General features: G+C 42.8%; 1 protein-coding gene and 1 non-coding gene across 15 annotated transcripts in view; both read left to right on the top strand.

Moving 5' to 3' along the window:
* The window catches only part of LOC408429 (tensin-1), a 147,194-nt gene that overhangs the window by 88,009 nt on the left and 43,554 nt on the right, over positions 1–15,631 (top strand). Inside the window, exon 1 of one of the 14 annotated variants that reach the window (XM_006560371.3) lies at positions 7,920–8,319. The exons of 12 other annotated variants lie outside the window; for them this stretch is intronic. In XM_006560371.3, coding sequence (XP_006560434.2) covers positions 8,257–8,319 — 63 coding nt within the window. In that variant the 5' untranslated portion in view covers positions 7,920–8,256. Of the gene's footprint in view, positions 1–7,919; positions 8,320–8,749; positions 8,769–15,631 lie in introns of those variants that run through there. One more of the 14 variants, XM_016915782.2, reaches the window with a different exon arrangement.
* On the top strand, positions 10,340–10,417 carry Mir6056 (microRNA 6056). The gene has a single exon (NR_127331.1). It is a non-coding gene; the product is annotated as a microRNA 6056 (primary transcript).

Genomic DNA, 15,631 nt, shown 5'->3' with positions numbered 1-15,631 from the left:
GACATGCGGCGCCCGTACGTCCAATTGAAATTGCAATCGAGATGAGGGTTTCAACCCTTTGCGATTTGTACTCTGATACTCTATTCGAGTTTGATTTACCGGGGTCATCGGTGAGTTTGGACGGAAAGGAATTACTCGATCTATGATCATGGATGATCTCGTTACGTTATTGAAACTGATCGATTTCTCTCGATGAAAAATAACGGATACTTTTTTGAAGAAGAAGAAGAAAAACAAAGCGAACGTTCAACCTGTTGCGCATCTACTCCCCCACCTCTTTTTTTTTTCATTCGATTAAAAAGAAAATAATACGCGCAAATCTCGCGTGTTTAAACGTGCACATCTACTCTCCAATCTCTTTTCCATTTTATTCGATTAAAAAGAAGAAAATAATACGCGCAAATCTCGCGTGTTTAAACGAGATGATTCGATTCCGAGGTTTAAAAATCGAACGGAACGTTGAGTCGTGTCGCAATCGTTCGACGATACAATCTTGTTTTTCATCCGCGGAGATCATTCTCGGCTAAGCGTGAAATTCCGATATGACGACGGCAGCTTGATATTTTCGGTGACATCAACATCGAAACAATTTGTACCGTATATATGTATGTGTATATGTATATATAGGGATCGACGATGATCCCATCCTTATTTTTTGCTGGCCGGCTGACCTAATTAAGCAATTACGAGGGAGGCCAATGGGATCGCTATCGTGCAACGAATTCAGGCGTCCGGCCATTGAAAACAAAGCCGCAACGATGTATAACACGGTGGCTGCGATTGAACGACCGGCCACGCTTCCATTCGGGATCGTCCAATTGGTGTAAAGTCCAATTGGATTATCGAGGGTCGTCCAGTTGCACGTTAGCCAGACATTATTATCTCCGTTGATGCCGATTAACCGATGCGCCGCGCCGCTTCGTCGCGCCATGTCGCGCAATCATTTTCATCGTCGAAACATAATATTATAACTCGCGTAACTCGGATCCGTGTAATCGTCGACAGATCGAGATCTCGAAGATCTTTAAGAGAAAGAAGGATTCTTAAAGGAAAAGAAACAGATAAACAAGAAAATTTCTCGGATCATTTTCAAAATTCCAACATTCGTTCGAAGGAAATAATCTTGGGATTGTATTCGATGGAGAATATCAAGCAAAATATCAAGTATAATATATCTTTTTTAAACAAAATACTACCAAGTTTTACATCGAGATATATTCTACGTTTCTTTTTCAAATGATATCAAAGAGTATAATCAGCATAAACGTTCTATCAACCGCATTAAAGATTCTCCTTTGACGAGAAATCAGAACATCGACTCGATTTACCTCTAGCATGCAAAGAAGTGTATCATCCTATGCGATTTAAGCGAGTTCGTCTATGCTTCTTACAATTTCTTAAACGCTTTTTACTCATGCAAAAAATCCTTTAGTTAATTAATCCATCCAGAAGATTTTCTCCACGCGAAAACGAACGATCGGTCAGCCTTTCGATAATTAACCTTTTAATCGGCAATTGGTAACGTATCGCGTGTAACCTTCTAAACCTGCGTGTAAACTAGGATACGGTAATATATCTGATACAGCCTGGACTGTATGGATGAATGAATTGATAATGATGACATGTGTGTGGATGCATTAACCAATATTGCGATTGCAAGCTTATAGTTCTCAAAGTTCTCGAGAAACACGAAGTTGAATTGTGAAAAAAAAGAAAAAGAAAGTTTGCGAAGACACGTGAGAAATGATATAAAGAAATCTGAATTCTAAGAGAAAATTTTCGTAATTTTCGAGCGATCGAGAATCTCTAGAATCTGCAAATCAATTTTCCGAAGAACGAACGAACGATTCCCATTTTATTTTAAAAGTAAAGTTTGATTTTTGAGTCAAACGAGAGCACGAATTCCAGTCTTCCGGTCTATTACACGCAGTTTCACGATGCGAAATTTCGATAAGATTCTCGTGCTCTTCGGGAACGAAGAGAGGAAGGGGTGGTAGAAATGTTTGTTTCGTGAATTTCGTCGAGAGGTTGCCGCTTTCGGCTGTTTGTTTCATGGCGACGAGCAAGGAAACAGGAGTCACGAGGTCAAGAGGGTCTTCGAGTCGAAGGGAAAAATAAAAAAAAAAGGAATGAAAGAAAGAAAAAAGAAAAAGAGGCCGCAAGTCCTTGAGAGTCCTGCAGCTGCCAGTCGTCATCGGTTCATTGAACGCAGGAAACCGTCGCGCGTGTTCCACGTCTTGACCGTTTAGTGCTTGCAGAGGGGGTTAGGAAATAGGGTTGAGGTCGTTAAAATGTTGACGGCAAAAGATGCGGTTAGGCAGCTGGGCACGAGCACCTTATTTTTTTTTTTTTCTTTTTCTCTCGCTTTAGGATTTCTTCGAGGTTGAGCAGTATGCGTATAATATATAAATATATATATATGTATACACACGTTGTCGTGGCGTGTCACAATAATGTGATCATTTGACGAGTTGTTAAGTGGATGGTTTGAGAGACAAATTGGTTGTTTTGTCGAAGACAAAGGAGTAGCAATCTTACACAACATTTGATCTTTCGAGCACAAATTAATCTTCGGTTTAGTAACAGAATAATAATGAAATTTTATTATGATTAATTTCAACATTAATTTTGAAAACAGATTCTTATGAGGTGGATATAATATATTTATATCTATAAAGTATAAAAAAATTTTTTATTATATAGCTTTTTATATACATCTATAAACAATATTAAGAAATATCCTTATTTATTATTATTCCCGCCAGTGTTCATAGTTCAAATCACCCCTTTGTGGCTACGCCTCTTCGCGGAACGGTGCCGAGAGATGGAAACAACCGAATTTGCAATTTCGGAAATTGACGATGAATGCAAATTGAGCAAACCCCCATACGAGTCAGAGATCGGTAGACAGAGAGCGGTCTTGTTCGGCCTTTTACGCGCAACGCTTTCTGCATTTTCGATGCAATTAATCTCGCGTTGGCCCAATCTCGTGTGTACCCAATGATCGTACGAATCCGCGTCAAGGCGGTTCGAAACACGCCGCGCCATTCAAGTTGTTGCATCACGCCGAGCATTAATCTTATTTAACTTAATTGCACGGGTTGCTTTGTGCGTTGCAGGCAAACGCGCTGCAAACGAAATTTTCCTCGTCCCCGCGTAACCTTGCCTCCCTTACCGAGAACAGATACAATGCTTGCAATTATTAGAGAATTAATCAATCACCCCCCCCGATCCTCCATCTATTCCTCGAACCCATTCCTCACTTCGTCGCTCATCTTCATCGATTCAATTAGGGGAAAAAAGTGCATCTTGCTTTGAGTGAAATTACGATGCGTTCGGATTTATTTTCATCGATTCGAAAAAATTAACCTGTTCTTTTCTTAATTTTCCAAATTTCCAAAATCCTACGAAAGTTTTCATCTAATATCGAAGCAAGAGAGATGCGCTTTCTTATTAATTAAATTTCCATAATGTTTATCGATTCGTTTTTTTATATCGGATACGGTTTTGCCATTTTCTAAATAAATTACAAGGATCACAAGAGTCGGAAGAAACGGGAGGGAGGAAAAATTATATACAAACGAAGCAAAATCCCGCGTGCTGTATCCACTTAAGAAAACACAAACGCGCTCTTGAAAGAGCATAATCGAGCCTGTTCAAGAGCTGTCCGTGCCATCGAGAGACGTTTTCCAAGCCACCGCTGTTTTCCTTTCGCCACCGAGATACGAGCGCAAGCTGCGTCTACCGTGTAAATCGAACGGATTTATTTACGGTTCGAAAGGGGTAGCTGGCTTCGATCTTTGGCGACAGAAGGAAAAAGGGAAGCGGCCACTTTCACCAGCCAGGCACCGGCCACGCCATCTCCATCCATCGTCGTCTCATCCCCCGTTCTGGTGGAGGCCACCTCCGACTTCCGGTTAAATTTAGACACGCTCTATACCTCGACCAGCAAACCTTTCCTAAACCTTCCTAGACGACGAGTTTGATTCGTTGGAAACTTGTAAACTGTATACTCGATAACGTGGAAGGGGGTGGAAGGCAAGGAGGAATTGGCCGGAAACCGAGGAATTAAATGGATCCGTTACGCGAGCGATCCTCGATTTTTTAAGGATTTTTGTGCGTTTTTCCTTCGTCCGTCGCTCAATTCTCGTTCGAAGAGCAATGGGTTATCTCCATCGACGAGACTTTCTTCTTCGAGCTTGATCTATTTTTAAACAGGGGGATCCTGTAACTTATGCGCAAAGAGAATTTACGCGATATATTCGGGATTAAAGGAGGATTAAACGTAATCTTTTTAATCGAAACATCGAGAAACACGATTTTTAATTTATTTATCGAGTGAAAAATTCATTCATACAATGTCATACAGATATTTTTATTAATTTTATATTTTTTAAAACGGATAATATCTCTTGATTCCTTGCTTCAATACATCGAACACACCCGAATATTCTTTCGCTTTAGGAAAACGTATCGAACCCTTTCGCACGGTTCTCAAACCCGGAACTGCGAGAAACTTGTTGAAATATGTATCGCGCGACATATGCCGGGTTTAACACGTCCCCGGACTTTTGCGAGCGGGACGATCCCTCCCTCCCTCGCCCCCAAGTTTTATTCGCGCGTCGTCGTTTCACAGTTGGGATCCTTTCCCCCGTGAACGATTTGTCATCGTGTACCGGATCGTCTGTCCCATCCCTCTCGCCCCCTGCACCCTTTCTCGAGATGCGCCAAAGGCGTGGAGGCGCTTGGGGCGCCTCTAAGTGCATCGAAATTTATGAACCGACGCCTCCGCTCCCCTCGAATCCGAAGCCGTTCGAACGATTAATGCCTCGGTTCCTTCGGCTGAATTTCGCGTTGCAAGCGTGAAAAATGTTGCGACGCCATCCTATCCTCCCCCGTACGTGAAATACAAAGTGTACGAGTATGCACTCTGGGGAACGCTCGCTATGAATGGTCTGATTGATTTCGAGAGAGAGAGAGAGAGATTGGTCGGTTATTTAGAGAGCAACGTCTTTCGAAATTTAATTGTGTATGGATTTCGAGAAATTGGAACGCGAGAATAATTTGTTTGAAGATTGTTGTTCCTCGGTTTTCTCGATTTAGAAATGTGCAATAAATCTTGGAATTTATTTTTCTTCCGAAATTTAGTCACGGACCGACCGAATTTGAAAATTGGAACGAGATTCTAAATTTATAAATATCTATTATATTTCCAAGCTTTCGAGTTTTATGTTTCATGAATTTTTTTTTTTATTTCAAACTTTTTAAACCCTTCAATTTTTTCGCTTCGTCACCTTCGATCGACGCAACGAAGGAGGGCAATGCCTCGCGAATGCTCGAACATTCGAAGATCTGATCGTTCCCATAATTCAGAACGAGCACGGTCACTCTCAGGACCCGAGCTTCCTCCCCTCCTTTCGTACGATGTGCATAAAAGAGATTTAAGGTATCGTAAAATATCGAGTTCGAGATTTCGTTTCGAATGGCGAGACTCATCTGGAAAGAGCCAGCTATCTTAGCGAGCTCGTTATCTTCTAATTACGCCTGAGATTCGTCGAGTCGATAAAGAATTCGAATGGATGAGGCGTATAAAATCATTCTTTTTTTCGATCCTCCTCGCGAATATTCTCGTTCGTCGTATTATTATTTTGCCAATACACGCTGGCGCGCGTGGGTGGTGGTTGCGAAAACACGAGCATGAAACTGTGTTTTCTCTTCTTTCTTTCTTTTTTTTTTCCGCGACAACCGATTATTATTATTATTACAGGCCGATCCAATTCTATAAATACAATGGCCGGGAGAAAATGGGTCGAAAGTGTCGGCCAGTGTGTTATTACCATTTAGTTACCGGTCCCCTGTTGTCGAGTGTGATTTTAACCCCTTGCCTGTCGGGGTGAAACGTTTAACGCGTAACCGAGGCGAAGTGTGGTTAATTCGATAACTGGCCGGCTGGTTAACTGAATTGTGAACACGAATCGAGCATTGGTGTGTTCAATTGGACGAAACGTTGGATAATTGACAATTGATCGCGACGATAAATTAATCGTATAGATGACAGCACATTTTTATAAATATCGCAAATATTTTAAATCGATCGAATTTTGGATCTCTAGATTTGTAAAAAATTTCCATGGTATTGTCAATTTTATCGCCCGATAATTCGATGGATTTCAACGTGGTCAACGTTTAATAAATTTCACATTTATAACAACACGTTGTAATAAATATCGGAGAGAATTTACGAATATTCTCTTCGATCCTACGCAATTTTTCCATGTCGATCATCGAATTCATTCCATGAAACTGAAACACATTTGGGAAAAAAGTTTGATATCGAATCCGCGTGCAAGTTTTTTTTTTTTTTTGAACGTAACTCGTCCATAGAAAATGAAAATTAACGATGCAAAATCGGGGAGGACGGTTAACCGATGAAACGACCCACCTGTTCAGTCGCCTCGAATAATTAAAGAAGACCGTATATAAATATATATATATATATATATAATTAAACGCTCGAAATTAATTTCGCACCACGAGTTCTCGAGCGTGTGTTTCATTGATTATCAAGGATGACTGTTGAAAAGAAAGAAGATTGATGCGACATTTAAAGAGTGAGGGGAGAAGGGAGGAGGGGGGTGTAGTTTTCGTGAATTGACGAAGACGCCGTTTATCAATTGCGAGCAATCGGAACACGATCGAGGACACGAGGGATGACACGACGCGTAGGATCGAACGGATCGAGACAAATGATCCAGGCCCAGGCGAACCGGTTTCGAATCGATAAAAGTGACGAAGAGATGCCTCGAGATTGAATTTGTATCGATAATCGAATTCCTGTGTGTACAAGAACGAATAATCATCGAGAATCCTGTCTCTCCTCTCTTTTATCGAACTTTTGCGATAATCTCTTTCTCTTTCTCTCTCTCTCTCTCTCCCCGGATTTGCATATCGTCGCAATATAACATGCATCAGAATTGGTTTTTTTTTTTCCTTTTTTTTTTTTTTATATTTTGACCTTTCATCCATGCAAATGGATGGAAATTCCATCGAGGATTTCGTGTTCCATGAGATATTATTCTGGCTGATTTCAAAATTAAAAAGAGGACGATATACGGTAATTACGATATGGAGTTGGATGTTTAATCTTGATTAGATTCCGTGTTTTCCAGTTTCTATTTAAAATTTTAAATCGCCAATTTGTGTATCGAAACGAAGATATATATTTTTTTTTTATATATATAGATTCAAAGCAGACAGAAAAATTCTTTACTGCGTGCTTGTAGAGGAAAAGGACCATTATATATATATACTGTGAATATATATACATAACTATAACTATTGCGAAAGAGTCTGAATAAATCATGAGTATTTATCATCACGAGATTTCCTGTATAGAAACGGGATCTGAAATGCATGCCGTTGAACAAAATAGCATTCGAGATACTCGTCTTCGCTCGATAGAGATAGAGATTCGAAGAAAAATTGAGAAACGTTGAGAGATAAAATAAAATGTCTCGAATATCCAATTTTTACAATATCCATTAACCGTTCCATTGAGAATTAATCGAGAATTTAGATCGATTGATCGATATCGATGCTCAAAAATAATTATGAAAAAGTCAAATCGGACAACCTCGTTTCAAAAGAGGATTGAAACTTTACTTGCACTTGATAGAAGAAAATTGTATCGCATAAATAAGTGATTTTTTTTTTTAATTTTTTAAAAGTTTCAACAAGCCTCAATTGCATTTTTTTTATCTCAAGAGGAAGGACAATCTTGGGCGAAAAGACGAGGGAGAAAGAGACGGAGAAACGAGAAGCGCGGTCTCGGGGCGCCTTAGTCGGGGCATCGCGCAAGCGCGTTCCGTATACTTAAACCTATACGTTCCGTGCGTGATCCGAAAGACACGAGCTCCATTCGAGTTCCGTCGGCTTTTGCCATCGAACGTGCCGCGCGTGTCGTCCTTTCCTCGCGGTTTCGCTTTTCCACGCCTCGCCTTCTTCTCGAAACAAAAAAAAAAAGGAATAGAAAAGAGTCGAACGAGATTAGGGATAAGTTCAATTCGGGCGATGAACCATGCACTTCCGGTCGAACGTTGAAGATGGCTCGATCGATGATACGATCGAGAGTACATGGTGATACGAGAATACGAAGATTCCTCGATCGTTGGAGGGGGTGGCGAGGTAGTGAGAGTTGTGTAGTGTGTTTCGAAAATTGATCGGCAATCAATTGTTTCGTGGGTGACAGCTGTCAACATGCTGTCCACCGTTCAGTGCCATGGTGACGTGCATCAACGGAACTATCACGTCGCGTATACGGTGAGTGAGTCTCTCTTTTTCTTTTTCTTTTCGCATATCCGTCGAATGGAAATTTCGAAGTCGGCTGCTCGCAAAGTTGATCGAAGCCGACGATGACAGGCTAAACGATAATTAAACGACGTCCGGATGAGCCTATCCGCCCGTGGAATGATGCAAGTGAAACGGATGTAACGTCGTTTCTGAGAAATTCCACTGTCGCGTAACTCTCTCGAAATAGAGATTAACGCGTACACGGGATGATCGTACGGGATATCCTCGACATCCGATCGAAAGAATGGACGGATTCTCGTTCTTTCTCATCTTCCTCACCGATGACGAAGAATCTTTTCTCAACGGTTCATTCGTTGCGTTTCTAATCGTCTTTTCAATACGTGTTTTCTAGGTGTTTCGACGATCGTTTTTCAACGACGTAATAGACGGGCTCAACACGGGCGACGTGTATCGACGAGGTCAGCTTTTTCTTTCACATATGCTGATTCCTAAAACTGGCGGCCATTCATTCGTATAAAAACCATTTCAACTACGTCTCATTTCGAAACGTTTATCTACGCTTGTATACGAACGGTGTAAACATTTACACTTGACCGTAAACCCGTTGGAAACCTATCGATTGCTTGTTGACGCGCTCGACTTTAGAAATATTGCGCATATTATATTTCCAAGAAAGAAACAATAATAAACGCAACGGACGACTATGTTGTACAGTTGTCCATTAATATTATCGAAATCCGTATCGTATCCTCGTTACAATCTCGTCAAGCATTCGATAAATTCCACCGACCCCTCTTTCTTCTCCTCCTTCTTCTCCTCTTCCTTCTCCTTCTCTTCCTTCTTCTCCTCCCAAAATACATTCACGAAAAAACGAAAGAATCCGGTTAATATTATTGTTCTAACTTGATATTCCATAAAACGCACTTCCTCGCTCGATCCGCGAATATGTATCGAACGCGTATCGCGACCTCCCGGCGCCTTACGTCATTTGTCTATTCTCGGTCCGGCTTTATCGTCTCGAACCCCGCGTTTATCCGGGGCTGTCGCGGAATTTTCAACGTCCACGAGTTTCCACGCACGAGGGGAAAAGCCGCGAGAGAGGAGAAAGAGAAATTGTCTGAAAGAGTCTGTCACTAGGAGATTAGATACTACCATAAGCGAGCGTCTCTTTCTCTTTCTCCCTCTTTCTCCCTGTCTCTCTCTTTCTCTCTTTCTACGCGTTTCGCAGTCGCAACGTGTTTCGTGTTCGTGAAACGTGAGCGCGTATTAAATTATATCGTGCGTCGAATTTCGAGAGAGGAAGAGAGAGAGAGATTTCGAAATTTTGTTTCGTAACTAAGAAAAAGAAGGAGAGGGGGATTGGGAAACGATAGAGGTTCCGCGAAAAAAGAAGAGACAAACGACGGAAAAGGAAAAGTTTCATTCTAAAACCGCTTTTGGAACGAGAGAAGAGGAAATTAGGGTACAACTTTCGATCCTCTTCCCGTGTATTTCATCCTCTCGTTACAAATTCCAAGTTTCCACCCTTGGAGGTGTTTGGAGGCGATTCGTTTTAAAACTCCGCTCCACAATTTGTGTCAAACAATCGTATCGCCAACTTCCTATCCCTGGCAAACTTCCTTCGGACCTGCTCCTCCCCTTTCCACGCCTCTCTCCACACTTGGATTGAAACGCTAGTCCCCATCCTTGAAACTTGCCCACTCCTCCTCCCTCGCCCATAGTCGGTCGGCCGACGTGCAAAAGGAGATGCGACTCAACAATTAACCGAAGGAGGGACGTGTCGACGCAAGATAGTTGCAAGTTCTCGAACAAATTAAGCGACCAGCGCACTACTGCTCCCCGTTCTGAGAGGTGGAACTCGCCTCTCGGAAACCGTATTACGGAAAGTAAATTATAACTCGCCGCCTGGTTAAATTGAATTACGAGGGAGAAGAGACTTATCCCGTTAAACATCCCGTAATTTTACAATATTTCCTTTTTTTTTTTTTTTACGTGCATGTATTCTTAACCGTTGCGATCGAAACGTAGGAAGAAACGTAAGAGGGACGAGGAGGGAGGTTTAACGAGGGAAGTTGGCGATCGCTCGTTTCGTTCATTCACGGGGATGGATTTCATCGTAGGATTTCTCGAGTCGAGTTCCTGGGCGCGCGTACGCGTGAAACCGCCGCGAAGGGAAACGCGAGAATCAGGAAGCGTCGCCGCCGCCGCCGCCACCTTTTCCAACGCGCGGACGGAAAAAAGCGCGGCGTCGAGTGACTCTTTCGCGGAAGTGCGCGTGTATCATGTGTGTACGGGTGTAACACGAGAACATAAGGGATGAGGAGGGGGGACGCGCGAGATCTCGAAGGACGGAATAACCGTGGAAGCGATCCGTTCGCACCCGCTTTAGAAGAAGAGAAGGAGAAGAAGAGGAGAGGGGTTGTGGAAATCTTGGCCGGATATACGTTGCTGTTGAATTAACGAAAAAATAGCGAGAAGATTTTCGACACCATCTTTTTAACATCTTTCGAGAAGAAATTCCGCGTACGTAAAAAGTCACGGATCGTTACATCATCCTCGATAACGTTAGAAGCGCCTTGAATCATAAATGAACGATAAAACGAAGCTGAATGAAAGAATAAATCTTTCCCCCTCCCCTTCTCTGTATTGCATCCATCGTATCCGAAATACGCGTTGGCGAACATTTGGCAAACGATCCACGACACGCGCAAGAATTTCGTTGCCCGTCCATCGAGGAGGATCGAGTGCGAACAACTCTGTCGGTGGACGGATTCGCGTAGGAGAAGGCGTTTCCTCGGGACAAGGCACGGGGGCGTTTATTTACGGATAACGAAGGACAAGTTGTCGCGGTCCAGCTAGCTAATCGATGGGCCCCCTCGAACGAAAAAGAGGAAACGTTACACGGAGGCAGGCTGTGATTCGGCCGATGTGCTCGCCTAATGTCGTGGCCGATTACCACGCTGTAACAGACGGAATCGAGGAGAGGCACAGTTGGCGAGGAAACCAGTTTAGCACGTGTATGGTCTTGTTCGAGGGGTACCAGTTCGTTGAGTCCCTCAAGTTCATCGACTTGACGCGACGTATCTGGTTCCCAATGCATGCACGCGATACGTGCAAACTTTATTGCATCCTATTCGCGCGCTCGAAACTTGATTCAATCCGACGAACCGGAGAATCCTACGATCCTTTTCTCGTCCACGACCTCGTTTTTCCTTTTCTTCCCCTTTTTTTCTCTCCAGAAAAGAGAGAGAGAGAGAGAAAGATTTATCAAGACTCGCCTCTCGTGTCGGCTCGGCGAGCTTCTCTCTCCGCTCGAAGATACGAGGAGGACGTTTACGACGCGCGAAGGAACTTTTCATTGAAACTGCCGACTCGATACTCGAGTATTTGTGCATATCAGGAAGTTGATAACGGCGTGTGTTATTCAGAGAGGAGGGGCTCTTTGTCGACGGCCGATTTTTTATCCGGCGCGTTCGATCGTCGTTTATCGTTCGTCAGTCATAATAAAATGGGATTCAACGTACGAACGAAGCTGGAAAATTGTTCTCAACAGACATGCATATATATATATAAATATATATATATATTAGGTGTGTTCCAGTTGTACGTCGAAGTAGGCGAGCCATGTCGTTTGAACAGATTGTGACAAGCAGCGGCCAGCAATTGCCTATGATCCCGTATGCATGCGTATGCATGCGCAACGGTGCGGCGTAACGTGGTGTGCCCTTGTTTGATCCGTGTGCGCACGCCAGATGCCATATTAATTCGTCTACAATCTAATCCCGGATTTTTTAATCGTTGCCGAAGTACATTTCCCTGCTCGGCTGGCAGCGACGTCGCGAACCACGAATAAACCAGTGTAACGACTGTTGTTGACACAATTGCTGGCGCAAATTTAATAAGTCGTGGTCGTGGTCGTCGTCTTGGTCGTCGTCGTGGTAGAAACACCGTCGTTGCACTATTGCTACGTTATTATTCGCCAGCGTTCGGTTTGATTTATCGCCGCGCTTTGATTCGAGAAACTGCCCTGTTCGAGAACGATTGGGAAGGGGAGCGATTTTTCCCAACGTGACGTCAATCCCAACGTGAGGGTATAAATATTAATAATAGTTCGAAAAGAAGAAATTAATAAGGCTCGTTTATCGAGCGAGAACGTCATACGATCGAGACCTTGAACTTTGCGATCGGTTGTTACGCTGCGGTAATTGCACGCTTAGAATTTCCGTGTGATAATCTTGGCTGAACCAGTTATTAAGAAAGAGTATTGCGCTTTTCTTTACGAAATCGGTCGATTTGATCGATCAGAATTTCAACTCTGAGGCAATAAAGTCTCGAGAAGAATAGGATCGAATAGGAAAATATTGCTTGAGAAATGGAGCCGAATTTAAGAAAAAGTATTTTATATAAAATATTCAATTTAGAACGCGTCGAAGAGGAAAGGAGAGGAATTACGTTCTTTAAAAATATACATTTTACGAAATCGTGACTTGATTTCAGAAAGAGATCCGAGAGATTGGAGAGAGAAGATTTAACGCCGTCCTCCGAAAAGATTATCTGAAGCCAATTACGTCGACGCGAACTCGCGAACACGTCATATAGGTCGCGATCCAAGTCCATCCAAGAGCGCGATGCTCGCTCTTGAGAAGAAACTGTGTAATGGACCGCGTAGTTTTAAGATAGACGGATCCCTTTTTATCCCATCTTTTTTACAACAGAAACGCACAACAGAAGGAAATTTCGATAACTGGCGACGGTCCAGGAAACTGGAATCGAAACTGGAATGATCGCATGCATCGACTCGGTTACCTATGAACTTTCCATTCCCCTGTCCGTCCATTCTTGGACGAGAAATCTAATCTGAAATCTTGGAAATCATTTCACTCGAAACCTTCGACTCGTCTCGTTCCCTCGGATTTTTCCGATCTTTCTCGCGCGCACGAGACACGATTTATTCGCTCGCTTTGCATTCGACACGAATGCCAGTCGACCCGATGGACGAGCACAATTAACATTTGTTTCTGCATTAACGAAATGGAAAGTGGAAGAATTGGAGAATTAATTGGAAGGAATGTACTCGGTGTCCTGCATTGGATTAGTTGGAGCGGAGAGCATGGTTCAAAGGTTTTAATAAAACCGAGCGATGCGCATCGCTCGAGACAATTAAAGAGATCGCGTTTCCAAGGAATGCGAGCCGAAATGCCGTTACAATGTTGAGTCCGCTGAAAACTACGGGTAAACGCATTTCTTGGCTGAGAAAATATCAAGTTTCCATCCGTACGAGTTTATCGTAACCTTTGCCTATACTCGACTGCCTATAATATAGAAATTAAACCTACACTTTCTCTCTCTCTCTCTCTTTCCTTCTTTTTTTCAAACGACACACAAACGACGAATAATAAAGCAATTTGTCACAGGTTCATAAATTTCCAAGACGATGATCGTGTCCAGCGTGTTGGAGGAGAGCGTGTAGAAGAGGGTAGAAACCGGCTGGTTCACGCGAAGGTTCATGGGTCAGAGATAAAGCGAAGCTTCTTCAGATAAAACGCGTGCTTCTTTCGCTCTCTCTACGATCTCTATCGGGTATTATATTGCGCCTACGTACGTACGTACGTCCGCGTAAAACTCGTCGAGGACGCGCGACGGAGAAAGAAAGGAAGAAATAATCGAAGGAGGGGAATGAAAGAATTCGATATATTGCTTTCTTTCTTCAGCGTTGTTTCTTTGAATCTTGAGCGAACGAGAATGGATATTTATAACGATGAACTGGAAGATTATCGTTTCCTATGAGATCATAGAAGAGTACACGAGGAGTGGGAGAGAGGGAGAGAGAGAGAGAAGTGTTTGTCGGCTCGCGTAAAAAAAAAAAAGAAGGAAAAAAAAACGAGGCGTTGCGTAAGTATCGGTCATTAAGCGCGTGTAAATCTTGCAAGTATTACACTATAGCGGCGCGAAGTTTCCTGTCTCAGTCAAGGATGCGATGTTGTTGAGTCGATTGTTTCCTCTTTGCATTCGTGGCAAGTTTCGAATAACTGTCCTCCTCGACGACGAGAGAGAATCGACAGCTTGTTTGCCAGATGTATCAGAAATTCTCCTCGTCCCTTTTCATTCTTCTTTTCGATTTCGAGATTTTCGAGATCCTCGAAATCTTCGCGTCGCGTCGAGAATATCGCATCGTGGTTTTCGGTGTCCTCGAAGATAGAAATTTTAATTAGGATACGAGAGAGAGATATCGTGAGACGAATTTCACGCGATTCGATAAACCTCTCGTTTAAATTTAAATAGTCGATCGGTCGATTTTCATCTACGTTTCGCAATTTATCCATCGATGTAACCGCGACGTGACTCCTCCGACTCGTCCAATGTTATTTTGACTCTTTCCTCATAGGACGAGTCACGATCGTATCGAGGCGATTCCTCCTCGCAGCTGTGCTCTCGTTCGACGTGATTCTCGATCGTAATGCGCGGTTCGTTACAGGGCATAAGTCAATTAAGTCGGTATTAGCCAATCGGGTCCTTTCCTTTGCCCGAGCAGCTTTGTCTCTTTCACGTTTGTTAAATTATTCCGATATTTCCGCGCGAAATTCTCGAGAAATCTCTTTGGAGATATTCCACGATTTCGATATATTCGCTGTTTCTATTTTAACAAAATTATATTTCAACTATATTTATTGAATATTTTCGTTTCTGGAGAGAACAGATACGAATATATTTGTGGGAGTTTTGAATTTTATTTTTTTTATTAATAGATTGTCTCTCGTGAAAGGTCCTCTACTCTCCGTTTCATTTAAATGGCACGCATGTAACACGGTGTCACGCGTGACTAAAATTATATTCCATTCGTGGACGTGGCTAATTAACATCGAAGAAGGTTAAACGTCGCCGCCACGTCGGGACGCTCGAATTTAATATGCGAATTTCCTGGCCCGAATTTGCATTTTTTAAAGTTTCATCTGCCTCGAACCCGAACAGGCCAACAGAAACCGTTTCCAATTCGAAACTCGAGCCGCCAGCTAAGCAATCCGTCCGCCTGGCGGCTTGATTCGCTGTATTACCTATTCCTCGCTGTTAAAAAATTCCCTCCTCCGTCAACCTTCACGCTTACACCGTGCAAAAGCGCTATATTATACACCTCTACGAATCTCGTTCAATTTTTCCCTTGCAAATCTTCTCTTTGGAGAAGCTTACTCGACTCGGAGAGGACAAGGGCCGTTTATTTTCTTCGAATCAAAAGTATTTATCTCGGAATATCTTTATCCCCGAATACCTTCCTCTCGAGAAAGCGCGGTTTGTCCACGGTTTAATAATATTTCCTCGCAGCGTG

Source organism: Apis mellifera, linkage group LG13, assembly GCF_003254395.2.
Source record: "Apis mellifera strain DH4 linkage group LG13, Amel_HAv3.1, whole genome shotgun sequence".
Taxonomy (NCBI): domain Eukaryota; kingdom Metazoa; phylum Arthropoda; class Insecta; order Hymenoptera; family Apidae; genus Apis; species Apis mellifera.
This window is presented reverse-complemented; position numbering and strand designations above follow the sequence as displayed.